At 39.6% G+C, this 26,897-nt stretch overlaps 2 protein-coding genes across 7 annotated transcripts in view; one reads left to right on the top strand and one right to left on the bottom strand.

Annotated features, from left to right (window-relative positions):
• plcg2 (phospholipase C, gamma 2) overlaps positions 1-26,897 on the bottom strand; it is a 209,121-nt gene that overhangs the window by 35,061 nt on the left and 147,163 nt on the right. Inside the window, exons 33-34 of one of the 2 annotated variants that reach the window (XM_088418161.1) lie at positions 25,160-25,340; positions 24,863-25,008 (exon numbers count right to left, since the gene is read on the bottom strand). The exons of the other annotated variant lie outside the window; for it this stretch is intronic. Of the exons in view, the coding sequence (XP_088274287.1) occupies positions 24,922-25,008; positions 25,160-25,340 (268 nt within the window). The 3' untranslated portion in view covers positions 24,863-24,921. Of the gene's footprint in view, positions 1-24,862; positions 25,009-25,159; positions 25,341-26,897 lie in introns of those variants that run through there. 2 annotated transcript variants of the gene reach the window in all.
• The window catches only part of LOC148421817 (anoctamin-1-like), a 109,169-nt gene that overhangs the window by 53,119 nt on the left and 29,153 nt on the right, over positions 1-26,897 (top strand). For all 5 annotated transcript variants that reach the window (XM_088418166.1, XM_088418165.1, XM_088418168.1 and 2 more), the window contains exons 8-13: positions 2,983-3,024; positions 6,542-6,606; positions 11,546-11,680; positions 17,101-17,261; positions 18,173-18,255; positions 25,585-25,659. In XM_088418166.1, the coding sequence (XP_088274292.1) occupies positions 2,983-3,024; positions 6,542-6,606; positions 11,546-11,680; positions 17,101-17,261; positions 18,173-18,255; positions 25,585-25,659 (561 nt within the window). The remainder of the gene's footprint in view (positions 1-2,982; positions 3,025-6,541; positions 6,607-11,545; positions 11,681-17,100; positions 17,262-18,172; positions 18,256-25,584; positions 25,660-26,897) is intronic.

The following is a 26,897-nucleotide window of genomic DNA, read 5'->3' as shown; positions in this document are numbered from 1 at the left end:
CCAGGCAAAGGGAAAAAAGCTTGGCATACATACTCATGCGTTGCCAATCGCATTCTCCGTCGCTCAAGCATCCCTGCCTCGTTTTTATTCATTCAGCAAAGCATTGCACATTACAAGACATAACAAAAAGAGCCAGTCGGGCGCCACCAACAGCTGGGCCAAGGTCCTAGCTCACACTTTCCTGCGTCAACAGCTTTGTCTAAGGGTTGGGGCGAGATGAACTAAAACAGCATAGATGGATAGCAACGCACACTATTCTAGACAAGAAATAAGCACATAATGATAACAACCTAATATATGATTCCCTTCACAGAGTACCTATTTTTTGGGACTCTTTCGAGGGGGTGCTCTATTATTGGATTTGTAGCTGCATTTTTGGACAATTTGGTAAAGAGAGGCATGGAACTGTCAATTGATCACCTGGTGGTTTGTTTTATCCAGTGGTGGCGGAGGATGCTAGTCAGACCTGGCAGATCCAAACGTATCTTGTGGTCTGCTGAAAACATATGGCATATGTAAGAAGGAATTTCAACTCCCACCTCCCGGGGGAAGTGGGGGGAACATTAAGTCCAAGTGGACAATGTTCCTTGCCTCCATTGTTGAGATGGCTGATCGGGGTTTTGGCCGTAAAGTGGTCTCTCCCTGAAGGAGTACTTTAGGGACTTTCTGGCCTGTGGGACTCTGGAGGCAGCTGACAGGTACCAACTAGCCGAGTGGAGTGCAACTTTGGCGGTCACTGAGGCAAAAACTCAAGTGCGGGGTAAGTTCGGCCAGTCCATGGAAAACGACTTCCAGATGGCTTCCAAGAAATTCTGGTGCACCATCCGGCATCTCAGTAGGGGGAAGCAATGCACCATTAACACTGTGTACAGTGGAGATTGGGTGCTGCTGACCTCAACTCGGGATGTCGGGAACCGATAGGCAGAATACTTTGAAGACCTCCTGAATTTCACCGACACATCTTCTGAGGAAGCAGAGTCTGGAAACTCAGAGGTGGTCCATCTCTGGGGCTGAAGTCACCAAGGTAGTCAAAAAAACTCCTTGGTGGCACAGCCATGGGATGGATAACAGTCACCCAGAGTTCCTAAAGGCTCTGGATGTTATAGAGCAGTCCTGGCTGACAGGTCACTGCAACAACACATGGACATTGGTTATGGCACCTTGGGTATGGCACCTCTGGTATAGCACCTCGGGATCGGTGGTCCCTCTTTTTAAGAAGGGGTACCAGATGGTGTGTTCCAACTATGGAGAGATCTCACTCCTTAGCTTCCCTGGTAAAAATCTTTAAGCCATTTTGTGGTGGTATGGGCATCTGGTTAGGATGCCTCCCAGATGCCTCCCTGCTGAGGTGTAAGGGGCATGTCCGACCAGAAGGATTCCCCTGGGACGACCCAGGGCACGCTGGAAAGACAATGTTTATTGGTTGGCCTGGGGATCTTACTGGAGGACCTGGACAAAGTGGCTGGAGAGAGGGAAGTCTGGGCTTCCCTGCTCAAGCTGCTGCCCGATCCCGGATAAAGCCGAAGATGATTGATTGATGGATGGATATTAATGACTGGTGTCTGACTTTGATATGAATATTGGAATATTGAGGTGAAAATATGGAATTATGGGAAAATATTAACATGTATGAATTAATGGAATGATTGGAATGATCCATAAATGGGAAAGCTCAAAATGTGAAATATTAAATCTCCCATTGGGAATGAATGGTAAGCCTCCCCCTTCGAGTGAATTATTAAAAGGGTGAAAAATATGGAATTATGGGAAAATATTGAAAAGATGAATTACTGGAATGATGGGAATGGTCCTTAAGGCAGGATGAATGAGCTAAATATTGAAAATGTGAAATGTAGACGCTGTCAATATGAAATGTAAAACAGGGAATTGTGGGAAAACAAATAATTGGAATGAGAAAAATGGGAACAGTCCTGGCACAATTAATTGGAATGATATGAAATCAGAGCATGTGATGAACTGGGAATGAGTTGAACACATCAAAAAATGCATCAAAAAGAGGAATAACGTGTGAAGACAAGACCTCTAGACACTGACATTTGCAACCATTGTACAATATAAAATCTCGCAAGCATAAAATTCTAATTCCCAAGTACAGTGGGCCCCCGGTTTAAGAGATTAATCTGTTCCACGGTTGGGATTGTAATGTGAATTCATCATATGGCAGGCAATCCAAACCTATGTTAATTAGCTAATGCGTGTAAAATCCCAGGTAAAAACATCAAAATTGTAAATACATGTTAAAAATTGCTATCGAAATATTATACTAAGTGGTCCATATATATAATACAACACAGTATACTATAGTATACTAAGTGCTATGTATGTATAATATACATGTATATAATTAAATAACATCATAAATAAAAAATATATAAAGGATTACCTTTGAGAGACTTGACGAGTTTGTTATGGTCATATCACCTAGTGAGGATAGCCCAGGCTAGGCTAGCTTAGTCTTCTTCATATTTCTTGATTATCTCCAGCTTCGTTTCCATATATAAATCTTCTTACTTCTCTCTTTAACATCAACAATTTTGGGACCCATTGCTAATGAATTCAAGTTTGAATTAAGCACTACAATGCACAATAAATACCATAATGAAAGCTCTCTCAAACGAGATCAAGACTTTAGGCAGCCATCTTTGTGACCCTGTGTGCTGACCAATAGCAGACCAGCATATTCATGACCCTGTGACACCGACCAATAGCAGACCAGCATTGTTTTGACGTAAGCGGTGATGCGTGTATAGGCGTATGATGCGTACACTGACTGCCATGTTGGCTGTGTCATACACACTGACTGCCATGTTGGATGTGTTGTAAGGCGAAAGAAATGGCGGAAAAAGGGGACAAAAAATGTCACAGGTCACGTCGTAAGGTGAAAAAAACGTAAGGGGACGTCGTAACCGGGGGTCCACTGTATATGTTTATTGTAAAATATATTTACCTCTCTGTCCATAGGGAGATATTGCTGATGAGAATGCAGAGTCAAATGACAGAAAAGTGAGTGTTCCTTTGAATTCGTCCTCTCAGCGTCTTTTAAGGTTTCATTTTGCACTGTTAAAATCACAAAAGGTAATTCCATGTCAACATTCCATGTGAATTTGTCCACACAAATTCCCAGGGTCTCCATATGCACAACGCTTCAATTTGCCTGATTGTCTGATTCAATGTGTCAGATTTTTTCTATTACTCCCTTATTAGGTCAATTGAAAGAATATGACATTTGAGCCTCCTGGCTTGAACAGTTGTCGCGTTACGACATAAAATTTAGTACAAAGATTGACCTGTTAATTTGTATATCCATGTATTCTGACTGTGTTTAATGGAATCTACTCACAAAATTAACACAGTGTTCTTTTTGGGGAGATATTTAGCTATTAAAAGTAGATTATTGAATAAAGTCACAAATTTTCTGACATTTTGAGGGTTCATAGCTTGGAGATGTTGATGTTTCAATTGATTTATTATTTAATTTGAGAACTCTATGTAGACTGAGAGTTTTAAAGGGACAGTGTGTCAGATTAAGATCGTATTTGCAGCAGGAGGTGTTGCAGGTGCTGCATTTACCATTATCTGTAGCTATATCAGACATGACCATAACACATCCCTCATGTAATATAATTTAATGATAACTAGACCCTTGATCATATTTAAAACATACTGTTGGTCATTAAGAGCACATTCATTTGAAAGTTTGGGAAATTTACAATCATTTAATTTATTGCTTTTTAATGAAACATAGTCTAAATCTTACACACTGTCCCCTACTGTCCTTTATTCTGAGAACAGGGGGCTCCAAATTGGGCTACTAGACAATAAGACAATTTTGGACTCACTGCTTCAGGCCTCCCATTGGCCATGAGGGCACATGATAGTGGGAATTAACTTTTTTTTTCTTTAGCCCATCAACAGTGTTTAGAGCCAAAAGAAACTTTTAACTCCTTCACTCTGAACAAGGCTTTTGCAAATTATACCTTTTTTTTGTCAGGAAAGTCTGCGATGTCCGGAAAGTAGGTTATATGTTTTAAATGTATGGTAGTAGTAGCCAAGTCAGAAATAAGGCCAAGTCGGAACAGGTTAGCGAATAGCTACGCTACGCCTCTAAAGCAGACAAAAGCCAACACCACGTAGTTTGCTTGTTGAGCATTGCACCACCTTCTTGCAGTGAGTATCACGTTCAACGTGATTGGCTATCGCAGCTGTCTCTGCAGAAGCCCGCAAAGTGAATGCCCTCGCGCCTCCGGGCAGATTACATGCTAAAAACTCCAATTTAAAACTACAACACTCGAAGGAGCATAAGCAAGTGGAATAATATGACACAAAATGAACACAATATGGAGAATAATTTCATAAATTGAAAAAAAAAAAAAAAATATATATATATATATATATATATATATATATATATATATATATATATATATATATATATATATATATATATATATATACAGTCAGCCCCCTGCTTACGAGCATCCCGATTTGCGAACATTCCGCCTTACGAGCGTGGATCAGGGAGAATTTTGTCCTCCGCTTACGAGCAAACCTCTCGTCTTGCGAGCATTCCGACAAACTAGCCATTGAGTATGTAGAAATGTTCTCGCCTAACTGCGTCAATATATTCAGCAGTTGCGTCATCTACAATCATTAATAGATACTTATGGCGGTAACGTGAACGCTATTGGTCTTACAATCTCACACTGACTGTCTCACTCACGGTGTCTAAATATATTACCATTTAAGTGTAGTGTTTGTACAGCTAAAGGGAAAAACAGCTGACATGAAATTAAATGTGCCGATTGCAGGACAAAGAATTGTCATTGGTTTAAATGTGTGTTTTTTTTTAATTAATTGTCAATACATTCCAACCGTTTAAAAAAAAGTGCGAATAATTATCAGTCAGTCAAGGAGACGCCAATATGCTATTGGTCGATTAAGGTCACCCGGTCTCACTCACGGAGATGCTATTGGCCGGCGTCACACGTCAATCACAGAAATGCCGATATGCTATTGGCCGAACGCCTTTATCTAGCTTGATGGGACAGGATGGAAGGAAGTAGACAAAATGAGTGAAAAACGGAATGTTTTGAAGACTTTGCAAACTTTATCTGTTAGACATAGCTTCTAAAATTACTAGCAGCGGTAAAGGAAGAAATAAGAGGATGATGTTTTAGTATCTCCGTGATTTGCACCATGACTGAAAGAGTTACTGTAACACTGTAAGACCAATAGCCTATATGCGTTGCCGTATTAACTCAAGAGGTTAATCTCTGCACCCTATTACGGGTGATGTTACAGCGCCATATAATGGTTGCTTGACAAGATTGCATGTCAGGTTAGTCGGCGATCTCCCAATTTGCATTGGGACAGCGTCATTGTTGCAATTTTGTGAGTTGTAACCAAAGGTGAATTGACGCTCGAACAAGCCATAAGTGTGCTGCCTAGTAAATGCAACACACACAACCACCTCTCCGCTTCCACCGCGCTCAATTCACGTCGGGAAAAACAGTTGACATGAAATTAAGTGTGCCGATTGCAGGACAAAAAATCGTCACAGATTTAAATGTGTTTTAATCAATAAGATGTCAATACATTCCAACCGTTTAAAAAAAAAGTGCAAATAATTATCAGTCAGTCAAGGAGACGCCAATATGCTATTGGTCGATTAAAGTCACCCGGTCTCACTCACGGAGATGCTATTGGCCGGTGTCACACGTCAATCACAGAAGTGCCGATATGCTATTGGCCGAACGCCTTTATCTAGCTTGATGGCACAGCTGGTTGGGATGGAAGGAAGTAGAGCAAACCCTGACTGAAAAAGTTACTTTGACACTGTAAGACCAATAGCATATCTGATTTACCGTATTGACTTAGAGCATTCATCTCTGCTCATCTCTGCTTATCTCAGCACAAGTCACGTCTTTCCAAAGGTAAAAGTCATTTATCCTTTGTATTTGTTATTTAATGCAACTGTACAGTAGATTATGTCACTTAATATTAATTTATGTATACAGCGTGATGATTTTACCTAAGGCTTCTGCGCGCGTTGCACGCACTCACGAATTAACATGGGTTTGGATTGCCCGCTATACGAGCAATTCGAGATACGAGCGTAGCCGCTGAACGGATTAAGTTCGTAACCCGGGGGCCCACTGTATATATATATATACATATATATATATATATATATATATATATATATATATATATATATATATATATATATATATAAATATATTTATTTATTTATTTATTTAGTAAAAATGAATTGAAAATTAAATTGACTTTCATTATTGTTATTATAATATTATCGTTTATTATATTTATGATAATGATGTCAGATTATGTTAGGCCAGCAGAGAAGGCCTTGCCGGCCCTTGCTGACCACCACTGACACACACACACACAAATGGATATAATTTCTCTTCCGTCTAGTACCCTGAGTTTGCATGAGTTCTCTCGTATGACCTGTATTTTGACATGTCTGTTTTAAAAATAACAGTAATCTATTTCCCAGTTATTGTATGAGGAGTGGGCAAACTACAGTGTCTTCTACAAGTATCAGCCCATCGGACTAGTAAGGTAATTCTATCCATCCATCCATCCATCCATCCATCCATCTCCATCCAAGAGTTTTATTACAATAAAATTCTTATTGTGTTCACTTGCCCAAACATATTATAAAATAAAGAAAATAAAGTACAAAATAGTAATGCAATAAAAATAGTATTAGGGCAATAAGTGCAATACTGAGGCACTGATATAAGAATAAGATTTACATTGTGGACATATAAGTAGATGGAGTTGAAGATACTATAAACATATGAGGATGAAAGTGCAAAATATTATGTAGTCTTTTGAGCTGTACATTACTAGAATTTGCTGCTCATTCCTTCTTCCACCATACATCCTCACTGCCCCACCCTCATCCACCACTCACTTGTGCACCACACAATTGTAAGTAGGTTTCTTTAGATCTGGGGCAAGCGCAAATGTCTAAATGAACTGAAGTATTTTAAAGGAAGACAATATTAAATGTCCCATCATTTAAACGCTTAAAGTATGACATGAATGTATTATATCACTAATCCCAGTATAACAGTGGACCCAGGACCACACAAAGACAGGTAACGTTGGAAAAACACTGGTTTATTAAATGTGGGTCCAGAAGGCGACGGTGGCTGGCTTGCAAGCAGATATAGCCAATTTGGGGGAGAGGGAGTCCGATCAGTGGCAGGCAGACTTGTAATTAGAAAGGCAGAGCTGGTCTTGATACCGGGCCAGACGGCATTAAGGTAGTCAGGCATGTCAGAAATTGGGTAGGCAAAACAGAGCAGCAGTCGTGTAGGTAGTCATATATACCAGAGGTCGGGATTTGGGCAGGCAGAACAGGAAGAGAAAGCGTACCATTAAAACAATCTGGGAGGGACTAGCAAGAAGAGGCAAGCTTATGTGCTGGTTGGGTAATTTGTTGCACCTGATTGTTGCACCTCTGCTGTTAGGCAGGGTCAAGTAAGCTCCTGGGCTAGTATCAAGACAAACTATATATATATATATATATATATATATATATATATATATATATATATATATATATATATATATATATATATATATATATATGGATTCACAAGATGGCGGCGCGTGTAGACGCAGCGGCCACTCGCTCTTCCGACAATGCATTGTTTTGTTCGTCAAACAAGTGTTTGTCTGAAAGTTTTTCCGGTCAGTTTACGCCAAAATACGTGTACAGTCGACGGGTCTTCTTACAAATCCAGAGAAGCAACATTTGCCAACTTTTAAACACGGAACTGGAGAACTCGCTAAGGGAATTGGGACTGCTACGCCGGCCTGCTAATTCACCGGACTCGCCTGCTACCCCTCCCCTGTCCTCTAGCAGCTGACCTCACATTTTCCTCCACTTCCCAGGTTTATGTGGCGCTGAAACAGGAAGAGGGCAGGGTCAGGATAGGCTCAGGGTCACTGGCGTTGTTGTCCTCTTTCTGAAATTGACGTGAAAGGGGGTCACGTGAAATTACAAAAACTGAGATAATAGGAAAGTGTGAAAATGAACCTGGTAAAGATCAGAGCCCAGTAGGCTTGGTGAGAGTTTAATCATGTTCCCTTGTGTTGGATGATGGACTGAGATGACTGTGATATGCCTCCTGCTGTCTTTCTGCAGCGGCACATTAGTCTGGGTAGCCTGCTCAATTATTTAATGAATAGAAGCAAACAATTTGTTATTGAAGCAGCTGGGTAGTCAAACCAGGAAGGCATCAAGTAAGAGGTTGGGCTCTCCAACGATTCAAGCTGTTCTAGTTCTAGTCCCGAGGTCGATGGCTGTCCAATCACCCTGCTGCAAAGCTAGGAGGCCCCAACCCAACTCAGCGCTGGCATTGCTCATCGCGTATCTACTCTGAAAATGTCTGGAATGAGGCACAGGTGGGTGGATTATTGTCGTCCCCATTCCACTGTTCCCTACAACAGGGCCCATCCAGTCAAGTGGTTGATAATCAAAGCTACCTTAGCCAGATCGAATGTTAACCTTCGGGAGAGTAGGGCAAACAGCAGGGAGCAATATACTAAAAGATGCTTCACAGGTCTCAGGGCTTCCATCAAAGCATGCTGGGGTCTCACTGCAGGGTTCGGGGGCATCAGGGGCAATCGGCTGAGGAGCAGCTGGAGGAGCTGGAGCAAAGGATGTGGCAGGCTGAGCAAGCAAGATGGTGACAGGCATTAACTACAGTGGACCCACGTGTTACAATGTCTCTGACTTACTTTATCTTCATGTTGCGATGTGGAATACTGAGTTTTTTCATCCCCTCTTTATGACATTTTCCCGGTTTTGCACCTGCCATGACCCAAGGGGCTTGGCTGTATTTTGTGTTGTTTCATCTCCATCTGCAGGTGTTTTCAGGTAATTACACTTATTTTCTGTTGCCGTCCCTGCAACGTATCACTATAATTCTGGTCTACTATTGTTCAGCATCTCCTCGCGGAGATGGTGGTCTGCTATTGGTTGGCCTCACTTGTTTCAAAATGGCGGAACGGTAAGGGTTTGTTTGATTGTGAGTGGTTACGAAACCGTATTTATAGTGCATTTTACTGCTTAATTCAAAGTTGAAAGGGTTAGCCATGGGTCCCAAGATTCCTAGTGATGTTAAAGAGAGAAGGAAGGATACAATGATGCAGGGAAACGATGCTGGAGATAACCCTTATTAGGGAATATGGGCATAACAAGAGGCCCTCAAAGGTAAATAAATCCTTTCCATACTTTTTTGTATGATATTTTCCTGATTGTATACATGTATTTTATATATACATAGCACTTAGAACACTATTTTGATACCAATTTTTAATATGTATGTACATTTTTGATGCTTTTACCTGTGGTACTAAACGCATTAGCTATTTAACATAAGTTTAGACGGTGAGTTTGCCTTACGAGCCCAACCGCGGAACAGAATAATCTCGTAACACGGGGGCCCACTGAATATATATATATACCATATTTTTCGCACTATAAGGCGCACCGGATTGTAAGGTGCACCATCAATGAATGGCTGAGTTTCTAAAAAATGTTACACTTACTATTTTGGTACCAATTTTTAATATACGTTGTACAATTTTGATGTTTTTTTCCTGGGTCTCTAAACGCATTAGCTATTTAACATAGGTTTAGATTACCCGTCATACGGTGAATTGGCCTTACGACCCTAACCATGGAACGAATTAATCTCATAACACGGGGGCCCACTGTACTTCGTTGTTTTTGCTAGCATGAATGCTGAGCCAACATTTCCTCAAATTTGCGAAAGCGATCCTGGGTGGAGGGTTGCATGAGGAGGAGGGAGGGAGGACCCAAGAGCATGCAGAGATAGGAAGAGAGGAAACTGAAATCAACTGGTTCATTAAATGCAGGGAAACAAGGCCACTCGCACACAGAGGCTCAGGAGACAGCAGACATTCAAATGAAGCCAAGCTGGGAAAGAGAGTGTGACAGGTTCATAGTCAGACAGACAGAGCAGGTTTTCTTACTGGGGAAGCAGGCAATAGTGTATTCAGGGACAGGCAAGGTCTGAATTCGAGCAGGCAGAACAGGGCAGCAGGCATTCAGGTAGTCAGAGATAGGCAAGGTCGAGATCCGGGCTGACAGAACAGAATAGTCTACGGGAAAGCTTAGCATGAAGATGAGCTGGTGGGAACTAGCAGAAATAAGCAAGCTTATATGTTTGGTGGAGAATTGATTTGAACCTGGTGATAATTAGATGAATTGAATGGAATATGATTGGGCATGAATCTGAGGGAGATTGTGCTGGCTGGGCAGGCGGGCTGTGACCCAGTGTTTTATCTTAAGAGTAAAACATTGACTCTTTAAAAAAATAAATAAATAAAAACACAAAAAAAAGAGTCTTTTGAACCGCTCTTGTTAATTAATGGTTTGTGAATGAAGTTCCATCCATCCTTTTTCTCAAGCCGCTTATCCTCGCAAGGGTCACAGGCTTGCTGGTGCCTACTCCAGCTGACCGGGCAGGAGGCGGGAGATGCTCGGAAATGGTTGCCAGTCAATTGCAGTCGTGAATGAACAGTTCTGTCATGTTTCTGTTGTGGGTTGGTGGCTTTTTTTTGTATTTTCAAGTTGTGGGTTTTTCAGTTCTTGTGTCTTGATCCTTTTTGGTTTCCCTCGTGTCCATCCTCGTTAGTGTGATTTGTTTCCACCTGTCTGTGTACCTGGCCTCCGTGTGTCATCCAATTAGCTCCGTCTGCCTTTTGTTCCTCGCCAGCTGTTTCGTGTTTCTTATTAAGTGTGGAGTCTACTTAAGTCCCAGTGTCTGACGTCATTGTTTTTTGCCGTCATTGTCTTTTCCAGCCCCAAATTTCCATTGTCCCCCAGGCGCTGTCCCCCTGTCGATACCCTTCCTCTGTTACAACTTTTGGTTTGTTACTTTACCCTCTGTTCAGTTCTTGTTCGGTTTTCTATTAGTTGTATAAAATCTTGATTTGTGAGCACCCATCTCACGACTTCCCCTGCATTTTGGGTCCACCTTTTCCAAACCCCACACCAGCCTTGCAACCATGACAGTTCCTTTTAAATTGCCAAAAGTCCCATCACTACAATATTCATCCGTTGATCTAGCATTCTATCTATCTGAATTATTTCGCTCTCTCTCTTTCTCGCTCATCTCCACTCATTAACCAACATGCAGATCTTTCACTACTCCACCCCACTAAAATGTATTGATTTTAAATAAATGACAACAATAAACATTTTATCACTTACTTTCTTACGTTCAAATCTGAAGTACATTTAATATCTTAAAGGGCTGGTGTTGTTGGATTTTAACTCCACAGTTAACTATTGGTATGTGAATGATTAAATATCACCTTTGACACAATGGTGAGTCAATCCTGCCTCTAACTTATCAATATTTTGACTCGAATTAACGTGTGCATCTAAATTTATGAACTCCAATCATATCGCTGTCTGGTTGTATCGTTTTGTATGTCTTATTTTTTTCAGGAAATACTTTGGTGAGAAGATTGGACTGTACTTTGCCTGGTTGGGGCTATACACCCAGATGCTGATTCCTGCTTCCCTTGTGGGAATCATAGTCTTTCTGTATGGCTGTGCAACGGTCGATGACAATATCCCAAGGTAAACATTATTAGAGATGAATAAATAACCAATCAAATGCCCGTACACACCCACGCACACACGCATACACACACCTACACACACACACACACACAAATCAGACCAATGAAAACTACTAGACTGCTTTAATCTAACACCTCAAAAACAACCATTCCGTGCTTATGTGGTAGTTTTGAGTTACGTTTGATGAGTAAACTTAGGTGTTACCAATGGACATATTATTTTGACATCAGGCTTGCCTCTGTGGCACATATCCAACGTATTTGCCATGGCAGATTCATTGGACTCCTATTCATATTTGTAAAATGCCTCATCCAATTCTGAGGACATCCAAGTTTATGAATTTCTTATTCTGAATTAGGCTGTCATAATACATGAAAAATGTGCTTTTTTGGAGTCTATGAATGGAACTGTTTTCTTTCAAGCTTTGAATGTAATTCTGATCGATCAGACGGTGTTCCAACAAAACAGTAACCACAAATTTACATCAAAACTTATTTGTACACCAAATCAAATATTCTAGATGATATTTTAAGGCTGAAGTTTTGAATTTTTGGAAAGCGGGAATTTTAGACATAAATTGGAAGTCAGATTTTTTTTATTTTTGGAACAATTGGTTGAAAATATAGTAGGAAAAAAAATAATAGATTTTTAACTTCATTATACCAAATGTGTATTTAAATATTGGTAGATTTGTTTGTCAATTGGGAATTTTTGAAAGTTGGAACTGTTTGAATCAATCCCCAAAATGATTATTCTTATGTAGGTGTGTGTGTGTGCGGGGGGGGGGGGGGGGGGGGTTATAGGTCAGCAATATATGTTTAGCGAGTGGGATTTTTGGGTATGCTGAAAATCATCAAGCTAAATTTCATGTGTGAATGGCTTAATATTAAAAAGGAAAAAAACAGAATCAGTTCTGTGTCCTTGGGATAAAAACATGAATTTTTATATAGAAGAAAATGGTTGCTGCTTTACACTGTTTGCATTTAAGGAAGAAAAAACTGTTGTGTATAAAAAGAAAGAACTTGTTAATATTGTCATGTGATGAATGTAAACGCTGCAAAATAAGATCCACAAAATTAGATATGTGCTCATCCGTTTATTAAGTCATTGATTCACAGAACTGCTCCGCAAAAGCAATGATTTCAAGCTTTTTAACTGCTGATAATGTTTTCATCGCTTTGCTCAAGGGCAACTAAGTCAAAGCTGTGAATCGGATTCCCCACATTAGACAGGACTGTTCTAAACCACTCAGCTGTGCTGGCCCATCCTGCATGACACATGAAAATACAGCATGTTTGACTGTGAACATTAAGACCTCTGCTCTTCATCACCCACAGGATATTATGGCACATCCTGTCATTTGTCTTCACTGTAGACAAAACACATAAGCCATTTGGTGGTGCTAATATTACATTTTCTTTGAAAAAGATCACTTTGTTGAAGCTAGCAACATCCTGCAGCCCCTGTCCAGAAACTGGAACATGTGTCCCATGCAAGACTTGTGTTGTTTTGCACTTTGTGTTGCAGATGTTAGACATGTCTATTGTATTTTGTTCACCCACATCAGTAATATTTATTGTATTATACAAAATGTAATAATCGACGAAATCTACATTTTTCAAGTACATATGTGATATCAGAGCTTGGTATATGTGCATCCAGTGGCGGCCCATGCGTTTCACACTTTTCACAGCGATTCGACACGAATAAATACCCTTCAGAAGGACACATACACATTACTGGGCTACACGGGCTATTTTCCAGAGCATTTAAACATCAATAAACCCACGTCAGCAATTAAAACTTATCATTACACTTGAATCTCCCAAAATTTAAAATATTTAACAATAATTTAAAATTGTTTATCTACAAAGTTTTATAAAGTCCACCAAGAGCAGGCCAGCTTTTCCAAGATTGTACGCTAAATTGCAGTATATAAAAAAAAACATAATTTTCTTTACCACTAATTGAATGTGAATTAAATAAAGCTACAAAAAACATATTAAAAATTAAAAAATAAAAATAAATAAAATGCTTGACTCACCAAAACGGCTGTCCCCCACTTATTTCAATACAAATCCATTTTCTTTCTTTCCTCAGAAAGCCTCCAATGACTTGCTTATAGAGTTTGTCTGTGCATTTCATGTTCAATAATAAATCCTTTTATAATGACATTGATGCCAATGCTGAAAGTTGCGTCTGCCCAATTTCTGATTTGCTCTTCTTCAGCCATTGTGGGTGAAAAATAAACCAGTAGATTTGATTTTTCTTGCTAAATGTCCGCCGGTCTGGCTTCGCTGTACGTTACGCCTTTAGTACAGATCACCCAAGCAACGGTTGTAGCTTGGTAGAACAACATGGGTTTTTTTTTAATAACCTTGTTTAACAGCTTCAATTTTTCAACGTTAAACACTGTTGACATAGTGCGGCCTCTTAGCAGTGAGCATCCAATTACATTGTACGTATGTTCAACGTGAGGCTTCTAGATGGCCACCTTATGACTCTATTGCCTATTGCAACTGTCTATTAACAATATGGGCCCATTCACATATGTCTTTGCACACTGTGCATATGTCTTTGCACACTGCACAGAAGCGCGCAACTGTGGCTTGCGAATGCCCTCAAATGGGTCTGATTGCAGGTAGATTTAATACAGCCTGGCAACAATAGTTAGCTGAATTCTAATTGGATAAAAACGCGAAACTAAAAGTACAACACTGGAAGGAGCGTGACCAAATGGATATAATATGACATGAAAAGAACAGAACATGGGAAATAATTTTATGTGTAAAATAAATATATTTAGTGAAAATAAATTTAATTATTATAGTTTGTTATAGTTATGGTAATGATGTCAGGTTATGTTAGGCCAGCAGAGAAGGCCGTGCAGGCCTTGACAAACCACCACTACTGTGTGCATCCTACTTAAGCATTCGGCAAAAAACACTTGCTCTTCGCCTTGGTGGATCCCGAAAGGGATCACGATGAAGCTACTATGACACTGTTATATAGCAAGTTTGAGTTTCAAACAAAATTATCCTAGTTATTGCAGCACTACAGAAGGTCAACAATTGACTTTTACAGGTTTGTTAGTCAAGTGAATTGAAGTCTAATTTTATTAAAGAACATTTAAAAAGACTTTTGTCAACCAAATTTCTGTACAATAAAATACAATAAAACAGGTGTCAAACTCATTCTTATCGAGGGCCATGTTGCAGTTACAGTTTCTGTCAGAGGGCCGGGATGACAGTGACAAAATACATTTTGGGTGTATTTGTCACACTTCCAACTAGTTTTGAAATCAGAGAGAGGGTGAGGGCAAAAAGCTCTTGCTTTTTCCCCCTAACAACTTCAAATTGACTTACAAATGTGATATTTTAACTGGAAACTTGAATGGAATGGGCGTTTCGCGGGCCACGTGAAATGATGTGGTGGGCCGGATCTGGCCCCCGGGCCTTGAGTTTGACACCTGTGCAATAAAACAATAGTGCAACATAGAAACATAAAACACAGAATAGACAAAGCAAACACAGCAAAGACAGCAGCGCAACGAAGAGTCAGCTTTCAAGGCGTATTAAAAACAAGTGAGAAGTAGGTTTTTAAGGATGTAAAAGTTCCGTTGGGTTTCAATGATTGAAAAGATTGCTCGCCTGACATACCGCATTTAGCGGATTTTAATTACCAACAGGTTTTCAATCCCACCTCTGTCCTTTTACTGTTTACCTTGTACTTCCAATACAATTATGAATCATGCCACTTCCAGACGTTTCTTGGTGGGCCTTTGATTATATAGTATTTAAAACATGGACAGGAGAGGAAATACAAACAGCTGATACCACTTTGCAGACTGGTGCAGCAGGTAATCCCTGGTCCTCAACACTAGCAAGACTAATTAGTTTTGGACTTTAGGAGGACTGGGACCATCACTCATCACGACCGTAACCTGAACGAACTAAAAGAGGACCCCTAGACTCACAGAACCACAAGTACAAAAATATTTATTATCAAAAGGCGCATGCAAAGCTCGGAAACACAATTCAACAATATAAAAACTGAATGTGACTAAACGAGATTGGGACCAGAACCAGCTGGTGGACGTCGACAAACCTACAAGGTACAAACAAAAACTACTATCACAGAATTCAGTATTGGAGCAGACCAAGTAACAACCAGAATATTCTAGCATGTACGATAAACTACGAAAACTCAAAGAAAGTGGAATTGACCTCAGTGGCTGAATACAATAATACAGTGACGTTCCCCTGCTTTAGCCGCACCTACTGTAAATAGTACTGTGACGGAGATGCGCTTCAGGTGTGCGACCAGTGGCTTCGCCCCCTAATCTGCAGACAGGACAGAGCATTAGGGACACAGAATGTGACACTACTAAGCCATTGAACGAGACAAGGACCACTACTCGGCATACTGCTGTCATTTTGACAGGACACAAATAGAAAACGCAGCCATTACACCAATACCTGCCAAACTAGTGGTTCACAGGACACAGCGTCCCTTGCTAACTCCCTAACCCTTTACAACTAAATTGAATATAAACAGGAAATGTTGCAGTGAACATCTTAAGTGACCAAGAGAAGGCGACTCTCTCCATGATGTTGAAAAAAGCATAAGTAAGTTGTTGATTAATTTTCACAAAATAGTGGCTAAATAGTCAACAGCCTTCTCCTGTCGTTTTATGCATATTCTGCAATTCAGGCTGTATACTGTCATAGCACCACGAGAAAATGTGAAGGGATAACCAGATAATTGTAACTAAACACACTGCCTGATTTCTGTGATATGATTCAAAATGGGTGGCACGATAGCAGACTGCTAAGCATGTCTAGCTTACAGTGCATAGGTTGTGGGTTCGCCTCAAGCCCCGGCCTTCCCCTGTAGTACTTGCATCTTCTCATGTCAGTGTGGTTTTTCTCTGAGTAATGCTGTTTTCTTGCCCATTCCAAACACATTCATGGTAAGTATATTAGAAACTATAAATTGCCCTTTGGTGTGTTTGTCAATGTGAATGGTTGTTTGTCTCTGCGGGCCTTGCAATTGGCTGGCACCCAGGTTAGGGTGTTTTCTTGCCCATTGTCTGACAGCTGGGACAGGCTCCAATACGCTCCGTGAGCCTCGTGACCATAAACGGTTAAGATGGCTAGATGGATGGATATTCACTCGCTCTCCTGTATTTTTAAGTGGTCACCTAACACTTAAATTCCTCAAGACTAAGATTGCTGCTGATTCGGTAGAACACTGAGCTTGTGATGACGATAAAAATTGGATGGATAGATGTTCACTTCAAGAGAGAGTTTCAGCTTTCTTTATACCTACGATAGTATTAGAAATATTGTTACTTTTGACAGTTTTTATACCTTTACACTATATATAGTGTAAATATTGTATTTTGTGTCTTACAGCATGGAAATATGCCAACAAAAAAACAACATCACCATGTGTCCTTTGTGTGATAAAGTGTGCAGCTATTGGAGGCTAAGTTCTGCTTGTGGAACAGCAAGAGCCAGTCACTTATTCGACAACCCAGCGACTGTATTCTTCTCTATATTCATGGCTCTTTGGGGTGGGTGAACACATACAGTACAAACGCACACACACACACAAAATAGATAGATAGATAGATAGATAGATAGATAGATAGATAGATAGATAGATAGATAGATAGATAGATAGATAGATAGATAGATAGATAGATAGATAGATAGATAGATAGATAGATAGATAGATAGATAGATAGATGGATGGAATAAAGCTGCAATTAAAATTTAAATAATCTTCATTTATTTCATTCATTTAGTATGAAACTCAATATTAGCAGAGATCAATTATGTATTCCTCTACTGTATATTATTAAAATTTGTTGTATGTTTGCATTTTATCTTTGGAAGTTGAAAGCATGCAGTTCTGTATGTTGTTATAGCTGTCAGTTTAAATTACTGATGCCAATTTCAAACAAAATTCATGTAATTTTGTTTTAAAAGATTCTGGTGTAGTTTTCATTATGAATTATCCTTTGCAAGACATGTTTACTCATGTGTGTGCCAAAAGACAAAAATCTCCATTCTAATTTTCAGGGTTTTTGTTTTCATCATAATGAATACCCCTCAAGATGATTGGTACTTCAATTTTAAATGGAAGTTATTATGTAACTGGTATAAGAATATAAGTGAATATGGATAGTGCGTATGGAATTTTAAATGGTTAAATTAAGGATTCCAACAATGACGTCATAGTTGTTGTGAATTGTGTCTTGCTTTTGAAATCCAGTTTTCAGAAGAGTATTTTGTGAGAGCTATCCCATTTGATCATTATACCTGCAATTTTACCTGTGTATTGAGAATATGAGTCTAATTATTTAATTAACCTGGACACTTAAGAATTGATATGTACAGTGTAATACTAATGATGTAAAAACATAATTGACTTGCTTTTTTAATCATATTTGTTGTCCTCTATTTTGTCTTTTAACAAAAGCTGCCATGTTCATGGAGCATTGGAAGAGGAGACAAATGAGACTTAATTACGAATGGGATCTTACCGGGTTTGAAGATGAGGAGGTAAGCCTTTAATGTTACGCTATCTGTATGGCCAATGCGAAACTATCACACCTAGACAAATCAAATACAGAGTACATACAACAATTGCTAGTATGAAAAAAGGCAATTAAGTAATCATTTTCTAATCCCACATTCCTAATATTTAATTGTGAATTCTACACTGGGAGTAAAGGAATTTGAGTGTGTACAATAGTTTCCCATTGAAAGATGGTGGTGGATTCTTGTGTTTGTGTGCATATGCGTGTATATATATATATATATATATATATATATATATATATATATATATATATATATATATATATTTTTTTTTTTTTTTTTTGGATATAGTTTTGTACACACAAACAAAATGGCTATGCATAGAATTTGTTTTCGTTATGAGTTGATGCACATAGTCAAACCTATAATACGTGTTATAAAATACCAATTGTTTTTCTTTTTTTTGATACAGCCTCTTTAATTTTTTTCAAAGTCGCTTTTGTTTTGCACTTATAAAGACCGTTGGGGGCGTGAATAAATAAATAATTCAATGTGGATTCACCACATTGCAGATTTTTTTTTCCCATTATGCAGATTCACGACTTCAAGGATTTCTTTTTCATTACCTATTAAACTTTTGCAATAGCTCCCAAGCATGCTGCTCCTGCGAAGGCTTGTATTTAGCCATAACGCCAACAAAAAATGATGACAATTGCTGAGAAGGTGATACTTCTCGAAGGGAGAATATATGCAGCCGTGGCCCGCCATTTGGGAGTAAACAAATCCACCGTTCGCCACATTAAATACAAGGCGAACATTAGCAAGACGGTTGCCATCACCTTTGGCAATTCAGTGAAGCGAGTTGTTACGGCTCGTAATAAAACAATTGTCCAAATGGAAGCTGCTTTAGCAATCTGGATTGATGACTGTCGACAGAAGAAGAACAGCGTGAAGCCCTTTCTTTTGAAGTCTCGCGCAGCTGCGGTCATATTAGTAGCGGCCCGGATGTTGAATTAATGTCTAATCTGGACATAATCAAACAATGTTGAGTTTACACTTGAAATACCATTTTATTATAAAAGAAATCTGGGTAAGAGATTTCCAACGGTCTAATGGACCGTCTGCTCTTTACTGTCGAGCGTCTCTTCCTCCTGCATGTTGACAGCAACAGCACCGGGGTGCGCTTCATGAGTTATACAACGCGTGCCTGTGAAGTTTTAATCTACTCCCGCCCCAACTCCCGCCCCACAGGCACGTCAGTCATCAAGTGTACCCAAGAGAAAAGGCACACATGCACACACCTTTTCGAGGCACAGAGACACACTAAGGAGCAGACGTTCACCAGATCGTTGAGAATCTCTTGCCTAGATTTATAATAAAACGGTATTTGAAGTGTTAACTATCCATTTTAATCATCTTTAATCATGTACAGATTAGACTTTAATTCAATCTCCGGGCCACTGCTAATGTGACCGCAGCTGCGTGAGACTTCGAAGGAAAAGGGGAACAGTTCACCACTGTACAGTGTATAATTTTTAATCATTTACAATTTAAGCAAATATGTGTACTGCAGTTATATTTGTCTTAAATAATTTGTATTGCATGAAGACTTTTCCCGTTTAAAAGAATATATATATTTTTTTTTTTAATGTGAAAAGTGGAGGCGCTATCTCTGCAGGTTCCCCAACGTATCTACGTATCTACCACGATAAACGAAGGTTCACTGTATATATATATATATATATATATATATATATATATATATATATATATATATATATATATATGATGTGTTTTCACAAAACCAGAATTATGTTGGCGTCTCATTCTACACGAAATTCCATTTGAAACGTTATGAAATTCATGGTGGTAGTTAAAAAATTGACAGGGTTACAGCAAAAATGTTTAGAAATTCCTAGTTTTGAGAAAAAATGCTTCAACCAATAACTTATAATGTTAAATGACCACTGGGGAGTACATTCTAACAGCAAGTAACGACATCATGTGACATTTAAACGTTTCAAAATCTGGGGTAGTTAACATCTAAACAGTTTAAAATGGGGCAAATTTGGTTCTTTGGCCTCAACCCCAAAACAACATTTCCATTAGAATTACAATTAATTCTTGAGGCACCTTCTACCAAACTATGCTTGCTTTAAAAGTCTAATTATTGCACTGGGAAATTTGACACAAAGATTTTTTGTGCAATTTGTTGTTCCATATAAGTGACCTGAAAGTTTTATCATGGATATTATAGCTAAATTTCATCCACAAATATTAAAACACACATTTCAGGGGTGGCATGGCTCGATGGTAGAGTGGTGGGTTCAATCCCCCAACCATAAAGACCATGTCGAAGTGTCCTTGAGGAGGACAATGAACCCCCAATTGCTTCTGATGCTGCGGCATCAGTAGGTAAATGACTAGTTAGGGAAAAGCACTTTGTGTAAAGTGAAGGGCCATTTACCATATTAAAGGACGGACACACACGCACGCACGCACGCACACAGACACACAGACACAGACACACACACACATATATGTATATATATATATATATATATATATATATATATATATATATATATATATATATACATATACAGTGGGCCCCCGTGTTACGAACTTAATCCGTTCAGCGGCTATGCTCATAACTCGAATTGCTCGTGTGATGGGCAATCCAAACCTATGTTAATTAGTGAATGCGTGCAACTCGTGCAAAAACCTTAGGCGAAACACGAAACACTCGCGCTACACTAGAGCTGGAACACGCTCATGACAGGTGACACAAGTTACACTAACGACAGACGCTAGGGAACAACATGAACCCAAAAGCAAAAAAGGTCAAATTTCACAAAATAAAACAACAGGAAAAACCCAGACAGAACGTGAAATCAAAAGCAGGCAAGCTTTAACAAAATTGTATGTTAAATTACAAATCACACTTTAATATGAGATTTATTTCTTTACCACTAATTGAATGCAAACAAAATTATGAAAACATCAAAACTGAAAAATACAAATCAAATGCTCAACTCACCAAAACGTGTGTTTCCCACTTCTTTCAAGACAAAATCCATTCTTCTTTCTTTCCTCAGAAAGATTTCAATGATTTGCTTGCAGAGTTTCTGCGTTTCATTACCAATAATGAATCCTTTTGTATTGACATGGATGCCAAATGCTGAGAGTGGCATCGGTCCAATTTCCGTTTTGTTCTTCTTCAGCCATTGTGGGTTTAAAAAAAAAAAAGCGAGTAGATTAGAATTTTCTGCTAAATGTCTGCAGGCCTGGCTACGTTGTAAGCTATGCCTCATGGTTGCCATTAGCTTACGGTTGAGCAACATGGATTTTTTTTCTTTTTTTTAAAATTAACTTTATTTAACTACTTCCAACATTAAACATGGTGGATCAATACAGCACTACCTTCGTGCGGTGAGCATCCAGTCACGTCATGTTCAACGTGAGGGCCTCTAGATGGCCAATTTATGGCTTGATTGTCTACTACAGCTGTCTATTAAGCATTAGGGCCACTGACATAGCCATCTTTGCTTGCACAGAAGCCCGTGCCTTGTTGTTTCGAATGCCCTGGCTTCTGGTGAAGGCAGATTTCACACAGCATAGTGACACAAGTTAGCTGAATTCGAATTGGCTAAAAACTCTAACAGCGCTGCAAGGAGTGTAACCTAATGGATATAAAATGACACGAAAAGAACAGAATAATATAACTGAATAATTTTATACATAAAATATATATTTTTAGAAAAAATAAATGTAAAAGGAAATTGACTTTTACAGTTATTATAGCTTATCATAGTTATGATAATATCAGGTTATTTTAGGCTAGCTGAGAAGGCCTTGCTGGCCCTCACGGCCCACCATGTTTCAAATCTCAGATGATGTCCTCACCTGCAATTGAAATTTATTTTCGAATGGTCATTCAACACCCAACATCTGTCCGTCCGTCCATCTATCTATCTATCATTGGAAGGCAAGCCTTTGGGGTCCTTCCCCGTGTTTGTCCAATTCCAGGTTCGGTCAATAACTGGATTCCAGCGGCATGAAATATGACAAACACTTTGAAGTTCTAATGCAGAATATTCTGGGCACAAATGTGAAGAAGGCAAAGGCTGCGCTTCAGCATAAGTGCAAAGAGCACATTCAAAGCAAGTTCTTTTATAGTCTTAGCAGGGAGGTACCGAAACTTTAGCGAAACAAAAATTATCATAGCAAAACCGAAACTTAGCAACTGCTTGGGTATTTTTCCACCTGGACATAAATCAGAGCAAAACTGGATGCAGCTGGTTTGAACAGAGTGCACTCTGTTACTAAGCCAAGGTCATACAGAGTTATAAAGCAGCACACAAGCATGGCTAAATATGTTATGATTCAGTCTTCACTATATATGTTATGATGCAGTCTTCGCTGTCTATCTTTCTATGACCATTGTAGTTTTAAAATGATACTGGTTTTGTCGGGAGCAAGCGGGGTCTTTAACCAGGTAGTCAGTTCGAGAAGGTGTGGGCAAAAGCTTTGCATCCGAAAGAAAATCTGGTGTTGGAGAGTTGGGCGGGCAGGCTTAACTGCAGATTGAGTAATTGGTTGCATGCACCTGGAGGTTATTTGGCTGAAAGACAGATAAGTGAAAATGTACCGACTGGACATGGCAGACTGTTACAGAAAGAGAAGGTTTATCCACAACTTTTAACCTGTGCTGTATTTGTTTGAGAAAAAAAAACCTTACCTCAACTGGAGACCATGAACAAATATGATTCTCTGTCTGCAATTTAGTACAGAATTAATGGCTCAGGTGATACAGCAGAGTGGATGTTTCTTAAATTAAAGAGGGCAAGTTTTTCTCAATACTCAGCATTCCTTTGACTGTCCTCAAACAAGAGACTGATCCTCCCAGTTGCCTCAGTTTTTTAATCAATGAGTGAATAAGCTGATTACTTAGCTTGCATGACTTCATATACTGTACTATCAATTAATAGTTTACATGTGTTATACAGTAATCCCTCGTTTATTGCGGTTAATGGGGACCGGAACACCTCGTGATAAGTGAATTCCTTGAAGTAGGACACTATACATACATACAGTAAATAAAGTGTATGAAATGTGTTTAATCAAATCTTTTCTACATATCTTCCCCTGCCCAATGTCCTAACCATAATATGGAGGCTGAACAGGCTTGGCGAGTGTTGTACGTTTGTGTTCCTGTACACTGATCGTAGTCAGGACACACTGGAAGGTCCTCTCTCCAGGATCGGCGTTGCACCCAGGGTGGTGGCCAACGTACATTGACCAAACTGGAGCCCGTTACCGAAAAAAACAAAAAAACAGGATGATCGGCAGGCAGATTTCACAATACAGCAATCACAGATTGCAATCAATACAGAGTGCCCCCACCCACATGTACGTTGCACACAGCTCTCCGTTACATTCAGTTGCCATACCCGCAAAACTTGCCACAAGAATTGTCAAGAAGAGTATTTGCATTTGTTTCTTCTTTTGGGCTAGAATGCTCTCATATAATGGCAATACATTGGGTGCCAATGCTGTAAAGCAGTGCCATAAACATTGCATATACAGTATTATTAATATATAGTAGTCAAAATGTATTTTTGAAAAATCTTCGATGTATAGTGAAGCCGCAAATCTTGAACCGCAAAATAGCGAGGGATCACTGTACTTATTAAGTATCATATTACCAAGCTTCGCGTATTTTGATTGATTTACTAACAATAGATTTCTTCCTTCCACCCCCCCCTCTCTCTCTTGGTTTATTTTTCACAGGAAACACTCAAGGTTTGGATGAAGTATACATATTTATTTATTTATTTAAAACATGTTATTATTCTATTTCTCTGATACTCCTAATTCATTTTATCATTATATCCAAATGGATCCAAAAGAAAAAAAATCTATGAATAAAATACATTTGAAAACATAAACTACCCGGAGCAATGTGAGACATTTTGACAAAATACAAGCAAAATTCTGATGGAAGTGTTTGTGTGTGTGTGTGTGTGTGTGTGTGTGTGTCCTTCAACTCTGAAATTATTTAAAATACTCAATCAATTCACGATCAGACTTTTCATTTCTTGAGCGACTCTTGCAATACCAAACATTGCATGTTTAAATTACAATTCACCCCCAAAAAACACAAGACATTACTCTAACAGGGCGAATCCACCACATTCGCCGCACTCCGCTCTGTTGCGTTGTGCCATGCTGTAGCACGACGCACCCATGTTAATGAATGAGAGCGATTCCACAGCATTCGCCACTCTCCGCCGTGGTCCGTCAACTTTACACAAGACTTGAAAAATCAGATCCACCGTGCACCCTGCCACCTCAATTCCACAGTTTGGCAAGCACCAAACAGGAAAAAGAACGTGGCCTATATCCGGTTACAAAAGCAAAATTGTGTTCTCCTTTGCTGATTGATTGATTGAATGAAGACAAAAGCGAGTGCAAGCTTCTGCTTGTCTGTGCCATTGGCATCAAGACAAAAGGAGCAAACGCTTTCCTCCTGTTAATTGGCACTAACGTGTGTACAAATATATATTACTGTTTGAGTCGCAATTCAACTAATTCACTTCAAAGTTTAAACCAACGTTGTATGTACATACTCACCTATTGTAAATGAACCATCTGTTACATATTTACTGTGTATTGTGTTTTCATTTATTCCCATTTGTTTCCTCCTTTGATTGTGTTAGCATCTTTGATTGACATGCGCGCAAGAGATGAGGGGAGAGTGATAGACTTGCGCTGAAAGAAAAAACAAAAAAGAGAAGATTTAACCATGCACTGTTTTAGCATGGCAAACTTCACGGTAAATGGGATCCATGCGGAGTCCCCTTCGGAGACCCTAGAAGCCCTTTTTAGGCTTATGCAATGAAGTGTTCCAGGCAAAACTAACATAAACAAGTGAGTTGATGATCCCCACGCATGCGTAGTTTGACTTCCCAAGGAATGAGAGGAATGTGTGATGCTGCACGGCGCATCGCGACGGATCGCGGATGCAACCAGTGGGCGCGGGTGTGCGTCCCCCGTTGCGGTTGCGCAATGGAGAGGAGTGTGGTGTATGTGCTGGACTCGCCCTGTAAAAGATGGTTAGAAAAGATAACATGATTAAACTATACTATGATTACCTAGTTGTTATAGTATTAGTAGTAATCACTATGATTAATAGTACAGAGAGATACATGAGATACCTAGAGTCTCACTTATTGTTTGAATATGATTTTCTTCTTCAACAGGGCTCATATCCATCATTTTATTTTTTCGTATTTGAATCTTAAATTTCACATTCGACAATTGTTTTTCTCTCCATCACTCCCACAGGACCACCTAAGGGCTGAATATGAATTCCAAGTCATGCGGAAATCTCTAAACAGAGATTACAAAAAACAGTATAAGGTAACGTATACTTTGCTGATGCTTTTAGTGATAGAAAATGTTTATAAAATGTCCATAGTTGTGTTTTTCTCCATTCAATGACCAGGGTCCAATTTCGGAAGTTATGCTTATTTTTGATATTTTTTTTCAATGTAATTATTACCTAATTTACCCAATGGCTGTTTTATTGTAATGGAAATGTTTATAAGTCAGGTATCCCTCGCCTGAACGTGCATCACCGCGGCCTCCATCTGGAGCCAGGCCATTATAGTTGGACTCGCCTCCACACAGGTTGGGCTCTGGTACCAATCCTCTCAAGAAGATCCTGAGTGTTGTTTCCACTCTGAAGTTGCTCACGGTGAGAGGCGCAGAGCAGATGTGGGCATACTTATTGACCCCCAGGCCTGTACATCGGAGTTTACCCCGGTGGACGAGAGGGTAGCCTCTCTCCCCCTTCGGGTTGGGGGACTGGTCCTGCTGTTTGTGCCTATGCACCGAACAACAGCACAGAGTACCCACCCTTTTTGGAATCCTTGGAGGGTGTGCTGGAGAGCACACTCCCTCGTTTTGCTGGGAGCCTTCAATGCTCACGTGGGCTATGACAGTGATTGGGATGAACAGCACCTCCAGTCTGAACCCGAGCAGTGACTTGTTATTGTTCAGACATAAGGGTGTCTATATGTGAACCTGGCACCTGGACACACTTGGTCCCAGTTCGATGATTGATTTTGTATCATAATCATTGGATTTACGGCTGCATGTTTTTAATAATTGAGTGAAGAGATGGGCGGGGCTGTCGACTTAGTGGTGTGTTAGTGTGTGTGGAATGTCTGGCAGAGTTACCTGTCAGGAGTTTCAACTTCCACCTCCGGCAGAATTTCTTGCACATGTCGGGGATGCAGGGGACTTGGCATTTGACTGTACCACGCAGAGTTTTGTGTGGGTTGCTGTTGGAGTATGGGAAGCCAAACCTGTTGATCCAGGCTGTATGGTCTCTGTACAATTGATGTCAGAGTTTGGTTCACATTTTTGTCAATGGAACGTTCTATTCAGTATGGCTTGAACTCTGCCAAGCCTGGTCTTTGTCACTGATTCTATTCATTGTCCTTATGGACAGAATTAATAGGCACATCATTGCATCTATGCTATTTTCAGACAATGTGGTGCTGTTGGCTTATTCAGGTCGTGACCACCAAGTCTCACTGGAGCGGTTTGCAAACGTGTGAAGCAGCTGGGATGAAGATCAGCTCCTCCAAGTC

The sequence above is a fragment of the Hippichthys cyanospilos genome, chromosome 6 (assembly GCF_059441005.1).
Source record: "Hippichthys cyanospilos isolate Australia breed blue-spotted pipefish chromosome 6, RoL_Hcya_1.0, whole genome shotgun sequence".
In the NCBI taxonomy this organism is placed as follows: domain Eukaryota; kingdom Metazoa; phylum Chordata; class Actinopteri; order Syngnathiformes; family Syngnathidae; genus Hippichthys; species Hippichthys cyanospilos.
Note: the sequence above shows the minus strand (reverse complement) of the source record. Positions and strands in the feature narration are given on the sequence as shown.